Source organism: Heterodontus francisci, chromosome 4, assembly GCF_036365525.1.
Source record: "Heterodontus francisci isolate sHetFra1 chromosome 4, sHetFra1.hap1, whole genome shotgun sequence".
Lineage (NCBI taxonomy): Eukaryota > Metazoa > Chordata > Chondrichthyes > Heterodontiformes > Heterodontidae > Heterodontus > Heterodontus francisci.
In genome coordinates, this window is record NC_090374.1 from 198,859,782 (window position 1) to 198,873,209 (window position 13,428).

At 41.6% G+C, this 13,428-nt stretch overlaps 1 protein-coding gene across 1 annotated transcript in view; it reads left to right on the forward strand.

Annotated features, from left to right (window-relative positions):
• LOC137369471 (leucine rich adaptor protein 1-like) overlaps positions 1–13,023 on the forward strand; it is a 38,365-nt gene extending 25,342 nt beyond the window's left edge. The window contains exon 2 of the mRNA XM_068030725.1: positions 10,196–13,023. Within this exon, the coding sequence (XP_067886826.1) occupies positions 10,196–10,570 (375 nt within the window). The 3' untranslated portion in view covers positions 10,571–13,023. The remainder of the gene's footprint in view (positions 1–10,195) is intronic.
• Positions 13,024–13,428: the final 405 nt, after the last annotated feature.

A 13,428-nucleotide genomic window follows, 5' to 3' on the forward strand; every position in this document is an offset into this window, starting at 1 on the left:
TTTCATTTACTGCTTAGCACGCTACAGCCTGCCGGACTGAACATATGGTTCTATAATTTCAGAGCATGACAGGCCCCCCTTTTTATTTATATTTTTAGTTATTTTTTCTTTTTTATTTGTTTAATTTATTTTAGTTTGTTTAGTTAGTTTCTACTGTGCCTGCCCACTTTTTTAATGTTTATGCTTGGGGCCAGGGCTGTTCATTTTACAGTCAATTAACACCCGCTCTGTGCTAACGCTTTGTCTTTCACCACACCATTAACATATTCTTTGCCTTTGCTCCATGAACTTCTAGTCAGTTATTCTCTGTGATTTTGTCCTATCAACATCTTCCCTTTTGTTATCTCTTGCCCCACCCCCACTTTACTTGCTTAAAACCTTTTACATTTCTAATATCTGCCAGTTCTGATGAAGAGTCACTGACCTGAAACGTTAACTCTGCTTCTCTCTCCACAGATGCTAGCAGAACTGCTGTGTATTTCCAGCACTTTCTTGTTTTTATTTCAGATTTCCAGCATCTGCAGTACTTTGCTTTTATTACAGTAAGACATGACCTTCCCTTAACTAATCCATGCTGACTATCCCTGATTAATGCGTGCCTTTCTAAGTGGCAGTTTATCATGTCCCTCAGAATTGACTCTATTAATTTACCCACCACCGAGGTCAGACTGACCGGCCTATAATTATTTGGCCTATCCCTCACACCCTATTTAAACAATGGTATAATGTTCGCAGACCTGCAATCCTCTGGTACCCCGTCTGTATCTAGTGAGGATTTGAAGATGATCCTCAGCGCATCCACTATTTCCTCCCTGGCTTCCTTTAACAACCTGGGATGCAATCCATCCAGCCCTGGCGATTGATCCACTTTCAATGATGTCAGACCCTCTAGTACTTCCTCTTTCATTACGCTTATCGTATTTCACACACCACCTCTTTAGCTACAATGTCTGCATCAGCCCTCTGCTTTGTAAAGACAAACAAAAAACTAATTAAGAACCCTGCCCACACCTTCTGTATCTACGCATAAGTTCCCTTTTACATCTTTGATAAGCCCTACCCTTTCCTTAGTTTTCTTCTTGCTCTTAATGTACTGATAAATAATCTTCAGGTTTTCCTTGAGTTTTACCTGCCAATAATTTTTCATGTCCTCTCTTTGCTTTTCTAATTTCCTTTTCTACTTCACTCCTGCACTTTCTATACTCCTCTAGGCTTTCTAAAGTATCAAGTTTTTTGTGATTGTCATAAGCTTTCATTTTCTGCTTTAACTTACCCATGTAAGTGGACTGTAATAAAGGTGTGTTAAATGTACATTTTCATATCCTAGACAAGTTTGAGATTGGTGCGACTAAGTCTGTCAGTTCCACTGTAAAAATAGCATGGAGGGTCCATTGCACTAAATTCATCTTCTGAGATAAATAGCCTGCTTTGACCAGCCAAGAGTTCTAAATGTACCAAAATGATTGCTGATTCTGTCAGCTGTGGCTCACATGGTAGCACTTTTGCCTCTGAGTCAGAAGGTTGTGGGTTCAAATCCCACTCCAGAGACTTGAGCACAAAAAAAACAAGATTGATACTCCAGTTCAGTACCGAAGTCGTGATGCACTGTCAGAGGCATGTCTTTCGCATGAGGCATTAAACCGAGGCACTGTCTGACATCTCAGGTGTACATAAAAGTCCCCATGGCACGAGTTTGAGAAGAGCAGGGGAGGTATCCTGACTAATATTTATCCCTCAGAGCAGATTATATGATCATTATCACATTCCTCTTTGTGTGCAAAATTGGCTGCCGCATTTCTTACATTACAACAGTGACTGCACATCAAAAGTATTTCATTGCCTGTAAAGCTGTGTGAGATGTCAGGAAAGGTGCTACATAAATGCAAGTTTTTATTTTCCTTTTTCATCTATTTTCTCACATCAGCCAACAAATGACATGAAAAATGTTCTAATTATGATCTCTCCTATTGTAACCATAGATTGATGACTTATAGGCTGGAGCCATTACTCTTGCTGCAAATATTAATGGTATTTGTACAAGGATCTTCATGCATTTACTTTGCTTCCTTCTTTATTTTCAGTACTTATCCCTCATCTCCAATCCACATTGCTGTCAGGGAAGGCCAAATTTTGCAATAATGTCTCTATGAATTAATGTATATTTCCAGCATTATACCATTATGAGAATAGCATTGAGCTCACACCAGTATAAAACTGTCAACTTAAAGCATAAGCATAAAAAAGGTAAGGTAATCTTGTCTGTTTCAGGTTCTATATCTTCTGCCTGTTCCAGTTCTGGGGCGAGGGGAAAATGCTTGGCCAGCATTTTTAGCACCTCAGGTCTTCTAGCCCTTTTCCTCACACTAAATTTCACCTTGTCACCTACTGCTCTGAGCTGTTCAATGGTTAAGGTAAGTTAAATTATGCCAAGTTAAATCCTCCTGTTCTACAAAAGATTTCACGTTAAAGTCAGCCATTCTATTTTCATTTGTTAGTATACGTAAAGCCCGCTGCTGTCGTCCTTTTTTTTTTGAAGAAACAATTTCAACTATTGAACTTTTCCCCTTTGCTTCCAATTTATTATTTCAATGTCATATTCGACTCGTTTTAGTCTAATTGGTTCAGATCCCGGACGAGTCCCCAATCCTGTTATGGACAGAATTGAGAAAGAACTGAAATCCCAGTTTTTTCCCCTGTACTGTCAGTAATCAGTGACAAGGAAGATGTGTGTGTTTCTTAATCCCTGAGTTATGGCCAATCTGAATAACTAGCAGCACACTTTTCATGGGTTTAAATAAATAGGATCATTTTTATTCACGTGTTCTACCTGAAAGTCTAATGCGACATCACTCAGCACCACTCACGCGCACACAGACACACACACACTCAAGAAAGAAAGCCGTTAAACAGGATAATACAATTTTACAAATTACAAGCAAAGGAATAGTTCATAAATCAGGTGATTTGGCTGACCCTGGGGAAAAGGCATGCATTGCGGGCCCAGTGAAGCAGGCATTTTCACTCCTGAAGTGTAGTTAGGTGGATTCGAGAGCCGGAGTCACATATCGAAGCCGTTGCAGGACTCTCTCAAAGAGGTGGATATTCAGCAGATGATGAAGTTAGTTGCTTGTAGTCTCATTACCAAGAGGTCGGTTTTCTGTACTGGTGGAAAAGAAACAGTCTTGGAGACCTCCAGTTCTTTTAAGATATGATGGTACTGCATTGTCTGCTTGCTGCCTTTTCCTGCATCTGCATTTTAATTCTCTTTTTAAAAGGCGACCAACATGGCTGCCCCTGACTTCTCACAGTTCCTTTTCCAAAGTTGATTAGCCCCCATCCTGGTTTATCATTGTAAGACATTCATCTTGAGGAGGGTTAAGACAATCACCTTCGTTGTTTCAGGAAAAACCCATTCAATTCAGGAATATCTCCTGATAGATCCAGGATAGGCGTTGATGACACATCTTAGTCTGGAAGGTATTCTTTTGTCCTTTTGGGACAGTGAGTCAGTTTTTGAATACATAGGCCAAAGGTCAGCTGACCTTCAGTGACCATCATTGCAGCCCATGCCCACTTTTAATGTCCATTGTAAAAAGGAAAATTCAGTTCCAGAAGATGCTATGCTGAATATAGTCCATGTTTAAAGTTATGAATAGAACATGCCTCCACTGGGCATGACGCTGGGTTAAAATAAAATATCTGCAGTGTTGGATTGCTGGGCCAATGTCACACAAGAATTACACAGGTGTAGATCGTGGCCGAGTTTCAAGCCACCGTCTGTACACCATATGTACTGTTTTGACAATTTTATTTGGCACTATATGTTTATACATGTAACAACAGGATGTAACAGAAAGTGAACTAATCACTCATGCACAGAAACAATCTGTTTTGAATGAATAGTTACCTGAGAACTTGAAGTGGGGTAGGAGCAGATGGTACGTGAATATTCCATAAGGCTACATCACAGCCAGTGTGTACAATTGTTACCAGTATTGAATCACAGTATCCCGGAGTTACACATGACATGTGTGAGATTTCTGGGCTTCCCTTTCCATTGGTGGAATGCTTCACTGTAGTGGAGTTGCACCTCGAACAGCCAAGCCGTGAAACAACCAAAAAACTGAGGCAAAGAAACTTGACTGACCGGCTGCCAGGAATGCACACTGCCTAGACACTGGCATGTTCTGGGATCAGCTAGGTCAGAATTGGGCTCTTAAACTGGTCTCCAGTCCTGACATGGTTGATTTCCCTGCAGTAAAAAAACCTGATATTTTTTAAATTGTCATGCAATATTTCCAGAAACAAAAAGTCCCCCTTTGCCCTATCAATTACTGAGTTAATCTTAAAGGTAAGTGATTCCACAAATATGGCTGGATTTTGTTCTTCCCCAGGCATCGGGTTCGGTGGTGGTGACGGGGAGGGCCTGAAGATGCCTCTGGGAGAGGACTGCCACGGACCCTGTTGCTGGGAGGGTCCAGCCCAATATTTCTGTTGGTGCCGAGGCATGTGTGCACACCACCGCCCCCCACCACCACCCCCCCCCCCCCGCTGCTTGGCGACGGGACCCCCATTTGAATATTTAAATAAATTAAAATGAACAAATAAATGACATTCGCGTCGCTGCCTGATGGCCTGCTGTGAACTTTGACCCGATGGCTGGCACTCCCGCGCCTTCGGATCCCCATCCGGGGAAACGAGGCGCCACATTGTGGGGGGAGGGAGGAGGAAGTAAGTTTATCAGTGCAGGAGGGGTGGGGGGATTTGGGGCGGGGTCAAAATAACATCATCGGTATAGGGGATGGCGGGAAGGATTATAGTTTAAAGTTTATGTAGTTTGAGCAGGGCGAAAGGTCAGATGGACAAGGTAAGTGCTTTGGAGGTGGGTGGGGGAGAGGGAAAATAATTAATTTAATTGTTATGGGGTTGGTGGGAGAAGGGCAGAAGAAATGTTATTATTTTTTTCTTTATCTTTAAATATTTAAATTTCCCAGTAGGGCTGACAGTCCTTTAAAAATGGTGCCAGTCCCTGCACACAGGCAGCTAACACCATTGCCGGGGATGGACCACCAGCCCTCTCCATGTAATCGGTGGGGTGGGGGCAGGGGTGGGGCGCTGACCCGGCTATTTAAATGAGCTGCCGAACGAAAGATTGTGGTGGCTCCGCGAAATGCGGCCCACACGGGTGGGCCATCGACGGCAGGTAAAGAAGATTCAGCCCATCGTTCACATATCTCATAGATTTTATTCTATCTTGCACCTTAGCTAACATGGCCTTTTCAACAGCAAGATAGGCATCCCTGGAGAAGCTACAACATAATAATTCCAAAATATATTCATTATGACCATTTCATTTTTAAAAAGGTTTGGCTTTATTGCTGGAAAGGAAAGAGAGCAAGAAAAGCTGTTAGTGCTGAGCAGTCGTGATCTTACTGCATCCTCATCATGCAGTAGATCATTTCCACATGATTTACACCCAACATTATTTTCTTTTTACTCGTTCATGGGATGTGGGCATTGCTGCCAAGGCCAGCATTAATTGCCCATCCCTAATTGCCCTTGAGAAGGTGGTGGTGGTGAGCTGCCTTCTTGAATCGCAGCAGTCTGTGTGGTGAAGGAACTCCCACAGTGCTGTTTGCTAGGAACTTCCAGGATTATGAACCAGCAACCCAGGACTTTAAACTAGGTGGGAGGGTTCTGGAAAGATAAGTTCAGAAGTAGCAAGGGAAATGTCAAGATGGAGCAGCAGTTTGGGTCAAAATAAGCAGAGTGGGCCAGGAAGGGACAGTGAGAGTAACGAAGGGCATTAGTGACTAAGGTGACGGCAGGGAAAGTTAGAAAAAAGTCAAAGCTGAAGGCGCGATATCTGAATGCGCAACGTATTCACAACAAATTAGATGAATTAATAGCACAGATTGAAATTAATACATTTGATCTAATAGCCATTGTGGAGACGTGGCTGCAAAGTGACCAAGGTTGAGAACTAAATATTCCAGGAAGCTTAACTTTTAGACGAGACAGGCAAAATGAAAAAGGAAGAGGATAGCCCTGATAATAAATGATGGGGTAAAGACAGAAGAAAGAAATCATCTCAGCTTAAAAAATCAAGTAGAATCAGGTTGGGTGGAACTAGGAAACAAAAAGGGGCAGAAAACTTTGGTGGGAGTTGTTTATAGGCCCCTTAACAGTGGTTGTAGTATAGCACAGCAGGAAATTTAAGGTGCATTTAGTAAGGGGCCTTTCCTCTTCATATAGACGAGGCACAACAAATTTGCAGTAATAGTGTGGAGGACGAGTTCATGGAATACATATAAGATAGTTTTCTGGAACTGGAAACAACTGGTGAACAGCATTTGCAGTATTTTGCTTTTATTTTGGTGAACAGGCTCTTTTGGATCTGGTACTGTGCAATGAGAATGGTTTAATTAATAACCATATAGTAAAGGGGTCTCTAGGGAAGAGTGGCCATAATATGATAGAATTCTATAGTGAGTTTGAAAGTGATTCAGTTAAGTCCACAACTAGGATCTTAACGCTGAACAAAGCAAATTACACAGGGATGAGGGGTGATTTGGCTAAGGGAGATTGGGAAGATATGACATTAGACAAGTAACGGCTAGCATTTAAAGAATTAATACATCATTTACAACAAATATACATTCCTTTATGGCACAAAAGTAACCACGGGAAAAATGATCCAACTGTGGCAAACAAGAGGAGTTAGAGATGGTATTAGATCAAAGGAAAAGACTCATAATGTTGCCAAAAAAGAGGAATAAGCCTGAGGATTGGAAGGATTTTAGAATTCAACAAAGGAGGACCAAGAAATTAATCAAGAAAGAGTAAAGAGAAAGCAAGAGTAGACTAGCAAGAGACATAAAAACAATTTCCAAACGTTTCTATAGGTATGAATATAGGAAGAGATTAATTAAATCGAGACAGCAGAGACAGAGACAGGTGAAATTGTAATGGAAATGACAAAGAATTTGGGTAGAATTTTACCGGCTTCTGGTTGGTGGGTTGGGAGGAGAGGGGTGCCAGTAAAATAACAGGGAGCCATATCAGAATGGCTCCCCGAAGCAGTCCCGACACCGGGGCATTCTCCCAGCAGCAGGACTAGATGCGGAGCAGCTGCTTGTTCACTCCCAGGAAGTGGCAGCTGAGCTGCATACTTAAAGACCCTATTAAGGAACTATTTTATGCAGCCATTTTGCTGGCGGTGAAGAAGCTCCACTGCCCTACAGCAGATTTGGTGGGGCGGGGGTAGTTGGGGGGGGTGGGCGCCCATCAGAGCCACAGGCTCCAAAGTGCAAAGAAAGAGCCACAGGTAGGGAAGGCAGCCCCTGTGTCCCTACCGATCTCCCCGGAGGGTTTTCCCCACCAAACTTTGGCCCCCTAAATTAATTTTTTTACTTACTTGTCCAAGCTCCTGAGGTCTGCTGCCTGCCTCAGCAGCGACCATCTCTCCTAGTGGTACTGTTGAGGCTTTAGAATTTCCGACCCTCTGACTGAGCCAGAGTGCCAGAGTGGTTAGCACCGCAGCCTCACAGCTCCAGGGACCCGGGTTCGATTCTGGGTACTGCCTGTGCGGAGTTTGCAAGTTCTCCCTGTGTCTGCGTGGGTTTCCTCCGGGTGCTCCGGTTTCCTCCCACATGCCAAAGACTTGCAGGTTGATAGGTTAATTGGCCATCATAAATTGCCCCTAGTATAGGTAGGTGGTAGGGAAATATATAGGGATAGGTGGGGATGTGATAGGAATACGGGATTAGTGTAGGATTAGTATAAATGGGTGGTTGATGGTCGGCACAGACTCGGTGGGCCGAAGGGCCTGTTAAAGTGCTGTAACTCTAAAGTAAAGTAAACATCAGCAGCCTACCTGTTGTCCTTAATTGGATGACAGGCCCACAGGCGGCATTGCTTTTGATCTTCCAGAATACCTCAGATTCTAGAAGAGCAAACATAATCCCACTATTGAGGAAAGGAACAAGAGAGAAAATGAGGAACTATAGGCCAGTTAGCTAACATCAGCAGAAGGCACAATACTAGAATCTATTATTAGGGACATGGTAACAGGGCACTTAGAAAATCATATATCCATGTCTTACGAAACGGAAATTGTGTTTAACAAATCTGTTAAGAGTTTTTTGAGGATGCAACTAGTAAGATGGATAAGGGGGAACCAGTGGATGTAGTATATTTGGATTTTCAGAAAGCATTTGATAAAGTGCCACACAGGTTATTACACAAAATTAGGACTCATGGGATTGGAAGTAATATATTAGCCTGGACTGAGAACTGGTGAATGGACAGAGAACAGCGAGTAGGAATAAATGGAACATTTTTGGTTTTGCAGGCTGTGACCAGCGGGGTACCACAAGGATCAGCACTTGGGCCTCAGATGTTTACCATCTATATTAATGATTTAAATGAGGGGATTGAATATAACGTAACCAAGTTTTCAGATGGTACAAAGTAAGGTGGGAAACTAAGCGGTGAGGAGAATGCAAAGATGCCGTAGAGGGACATAAACAGTCATCGAGTACATTCAAAACAGATTGATAGATTTTTGGGCTACAAAGGGAATTAAGGGATATGGGGATATTGTGGGAATGTAAAGCTGAGGTAGAAGATCAGCCATCATTTTGCTGCTTCTAGCCTGATGTTCTACACTCCTTATTGACTCAAGGTGGGCTTGGTGGTAATGGTAGAGTGAGGGATATGCTGGTCATGAGGTCACAGATTGTTGTGAATTGCAATTTTGCTGCTGCTGAAGGCCCACAGCACCTCATGGATGCTCAATTTTGAGCTTACATTGTACATGTGGTGAACAATCAAAATTGATCTGTCACTTTTTCATTGTCAGCGCCCTTTTAAATATGAATTGCAAAGTTTTCACTCATAACATACATGCAGTATATTTAATATCTTCAATCCAGGATTAATATGTGCCCATAGATTTTTCACATTCCTAACACTTCGTTTTTTAACCTGTCATTTAGTTTTCCAGCTCCGTATCCGTAAACCAAGCAATCCTTGCCAGCCTAGGTGGACAAGCCTGAAACCAGAAAAAGGTTTCTCTTGAGCTGTAATTTTATTGCAACAGTGATTGTCTATCAAATTTCCTCTTCTCACATTAAGGAAACATATACCTCTTTCTTTCAGGGAGTTCATTGTGCGTAGAGTCATAAAAAAGTTGTTTAATAACTAACTAATGTAATCACTAATAATCTCCCAATGACATCAGTCAAAGATGAAGACCTTTTTTGTGAATATAAGGAGAGTGGAGTACATTGGGCGCATTCGGTAGCCTCACAGGGAGTAGAGAGTAGTTAAAGTGCCCAGACTAGAGGATTAACGGGGTGGAGAGAAACAAAGAATTATCACTGTGGTCAAAAATGACATTTTTATTTTGCCAGTGGTCAGATTGAGTAGTGGCTCATGTGATCAGTATGGATCATTGGCAACACTAGGAGCTCAGTACAATGATTCAGTATTGCAGACTGAAGGGACAATACCGGCCAGAGCACTAGTGGAATACACTCCAGCCAATTCAGTACAAAAAAAAAGCTATTGTGGTCCTTTGTTCATCGATTAACATTTTAACTGGACCTACTGGCTGATTAAAGAGGCTGCTCAGACTACACAGTGGTGTGCCCCGGGGAACAAGCATAATGACGGTGACCGTGGCGGAGGGTAGGTCATCGCTCACAAATTTTTCTGCCCTGTTTCCACCAGGCAGAAGGCCAGAAAATTTACCCCAAGGTTTTTTCGTCAGCCCATAAGCAGATGTTAGGTTCCAATTTAATTTGTGTCTTTCAACAGATGAATACATCCTTCAATTAAGTGCTACTTGAAAGAGGGATTCACTGGAAAATTGCAACACTCACTATGGACAATGGGAATATAAACAAAGTCAGATCCTATGAATAACATATATTGTATTACTGTTTGAAGATGTCCTATTTCCAAAGAGTTGCTCAGCGTTGTTTTGAAAATGATGCCAAAAATACTAGAATAGGAACCAAAGGTCAAACATACAGCTTCGAAAGTTAAAAATGTCATGTCAACATTGTTACATAAAACTTCAAATTTACCTCGGAGGAACTTTAAGCCTATATGCTATATATCTATACTTTTAATGGCGTTAAGTAAAGCTCATGTAATGAACTGATTTATTTGCCATTTTCTGCCCCAGGCTCGCCTCAGGGCAATCGACGTCAAGTTGATGCATCAGTTATTGTCTATCAATGAAGGTATTGAATCGATCAAGTGGATGATGGAGGAGAAAAGCACCATGGCCAGCAGGGGCAGCAGCTTGGCAAGTAGTCTGTACAGCTTGGTGGAAAGTCAGAGCACTTCACTCCGAGGCAGTTGGAACAGCCTGCAAGATGGCAGTGATGGACTTGATGGAATATCAGTGGGAAGTTACCTGGACACACTAGCTGATGACTTACCAGGTCACTGCACGCCCTCAGACATAGACCCTTTCTCAGACGGATGTGTGACAGCAGATTCACTTAACGGCGACTCTATCAATAAGGAATCCAAAGATGAATATTATTGTTTTTGATAAATTATGTGGAGCCAAGAAGATATTTGTCTGTATTTAATGACAGATACTTACATAAAATTATTGATCAGCCTCCTGTTATACATCTCGCCCTTAGGAACAAAGTACAATGGGCAGCTGATCCCCATTTATTATCGTCCATTTTACACTACCACCCAAAGGCAAACTTTCCTGCATTAAAATGTTAGTACCTTGGTAAAAGCAATGCTTGGGACCCTGTCATCATTTGTATTTTGAAACTTTAGGGTAGAGTTTCCACTAATAATAGTGCAATCTGGGAGGAATCAGCCAAATCAGCACAAAAGATTATGGAATCTTAAACATAAGCGAGTTATGGCCAAAGCCATTTATGTTCGTGTTATTCTCGATTTTTTTACGTTGGTTCGAGATTCAATCCGCTCGCATCAGGCTATGCCCCCAGATTGAAACTGAGGTTCCAGCAAATGCACTGCTTTGACGAGGCTTTTCAAACTGTGCTCATTTTATTAGATACACAGGCACTTGTAGGTACATTTTAAAAGTTGTAATTTCAAAAAAATATTAAGAAACTGATTGGTGTACATCAAAGGAACTATTAAATGTTTCAGTATTGTTTTTAAAAGTCTTTTTCAGTGATTTAAAATCAGGTTCCTCACAGGTGGCGTACTGGACACTTATTAAAAATATTTATTTCTAGTAATAACCCCATTTTCAGATGAATTAATAAAACTGCACCAAGTTACCACTCTTAAATACATCAAGGAATACTTTTTATTGGGAAGAAAAAACTAAGGAATTACTTGGTTATACTGCACAATTGCACTGGTTCATGGAAAATTTTATGTTTGTGATAATGCAAATAAATTTTAGCAGGAAATTGTAACCTAACCAGTACAATTTCAAGGGCATTTTGAGTGCAATTTCCTGATTGTGCCCAAAGTGGAAACTCTTGTTTCCATGTTTTAAAAGCTGTTAGTTTCAACTGGTACTGCAACTTTCCTTTGTATTTTTGCAAGTGAAAGAAAATATTGACCACTAACAAACAGGTGCATCCATTGGTCTAATTTATTGTAAATTTTCAATAAGAAAAGTGGCAAAGTCCTCATCATGTCCCGGATGACGGAAAAGTTCACTACTTCTGAGCTCAATTAAAACAAAACGTTGATTGCCAATACAATAAACCAATTACCTGTATTTACATTAAGTGACGCTAGTTTTTTTAATTATATTTTTTTAAAGTGTTTCAAAAAGTCTCAGTGCCACAATTATGTGCCAATGCTGGAGATATTACCAGTCTCTTTGAACTGACAAGATCATGGATATTCCCCAGATGTGTGTCTGTTACTGCACAACTCCTCAACCTCTACCCTGAATTAAAGATGCAGGCAAAAATAGATAACATTTTAATTTTAAAAATTAATCCTGTTTGGTGTCCAAATGACTCTGAGAAATAAGCCTTGCAAGGATCTGTGAACAGATATAGTTCAGCATTGGCAAATGTGAAACAGTTCTGGAATTTTGAGTTATGTATTAAAGGTTTCACTCAGCATACAAATTGGACCATTTACTTAAGCTATACAGTTGAATGATCAGTGGGAAGGCAAGCACAGATACTAACTGAGCAAAATTGCTGCAAAATGAGATATTTCAATGAGGAAAGCCAAGTTTGATACCTTAGCACTCAAAGACCTGCTGCAAGGAGTCGGGGAATGGAAGAACACAATTTATGCCCACTCTCTTTTCCACTAAGCACCTAGTGCAACAGGCAAGGTGACAGAACCGAGACAGAACTAGCTACTCAATTTAGTACCAGATGTGACTGACTAAGGTGCAAGCCCCAGTAATGCACAGTCCAAGAAGGCCCAGGGTTATCAGATTTCCACTTGTCTGCCAGCAAAGCTATGCAGTCAGCCAGCATGCTCACTTCTTACTCAAGGAATCATTTGAAGCTGTTTGGTATCAACTGAAACAAAACACAAGCCCAAAAGGACTATGAAATAAAAATAGAAAGTGCTGGAAATACTCAGCAGGTCTGCCAGCAACTGTGGAGAGAGGATCAGAGTTAACGTTTCAAGAGGTCAATGATCTTTCATCAGAACTGGCAAAGGTTAGAAATGTAATAGGTTTTAAGCAAATAAAGCAGGGGTGGGAGAAAAGAGAACAAAAGGGAAGTGTGGTAGGACAGAGGGCCGGAGAGATTAACTGACAGGGAGATCATGGGGCAAACGCAAAGAACATGTGATAATGGTGTGGTGAAAGACAAAGCATTAGTGCAGAGGGAATAGTAATGACAGAATAATTGGCAGCCAAAGCCAAAAGCATAAAGATGAGAAAAACAGTAGGCAGGCACATGGTTAAAAAACAAAAAAAAGGAACAAGATAAAATAAAAATAAAAAAGGGTCATTCATGCTCAGAAATTATTGAACTCAATGTTCAGTCTGGTAGGCTGCAGAATGCCTAATCGGAAGCTGAGATGCTGTTCCTCGAGCTTGCATTGATGTTCACTGGAACACTGCAGTAGGTCCAGGACAGAGATGTGGGCATGGGAGCAGGGAGGGGAGTGGGGAGGGATGTTGAAATGGCAAGTGAGCGGAAGCTCGGGGTCATGTTTTCGGACTGAGAGGAGGTGTTCCGCAAAGCGGTCACCCAATCTGCGTTTGGTCTCCCCAATGTAGAGGAGACCACACTGTGAGCAGCCAATACAGTATACTACATTGAAAGAAGTACAAGTAAATCGCTGCTTCACCTGAAAGGAGTGTTTGGGGCCTTGGATAGTGAGGAGAGAGGAGGTAAATGGGCAGGTATTACACCTCCTGTGATTGTATGGGAAGGTGCCGTAGGAATGAGACGAGGTGTTGGGAGTAACGGAGGATTGGAT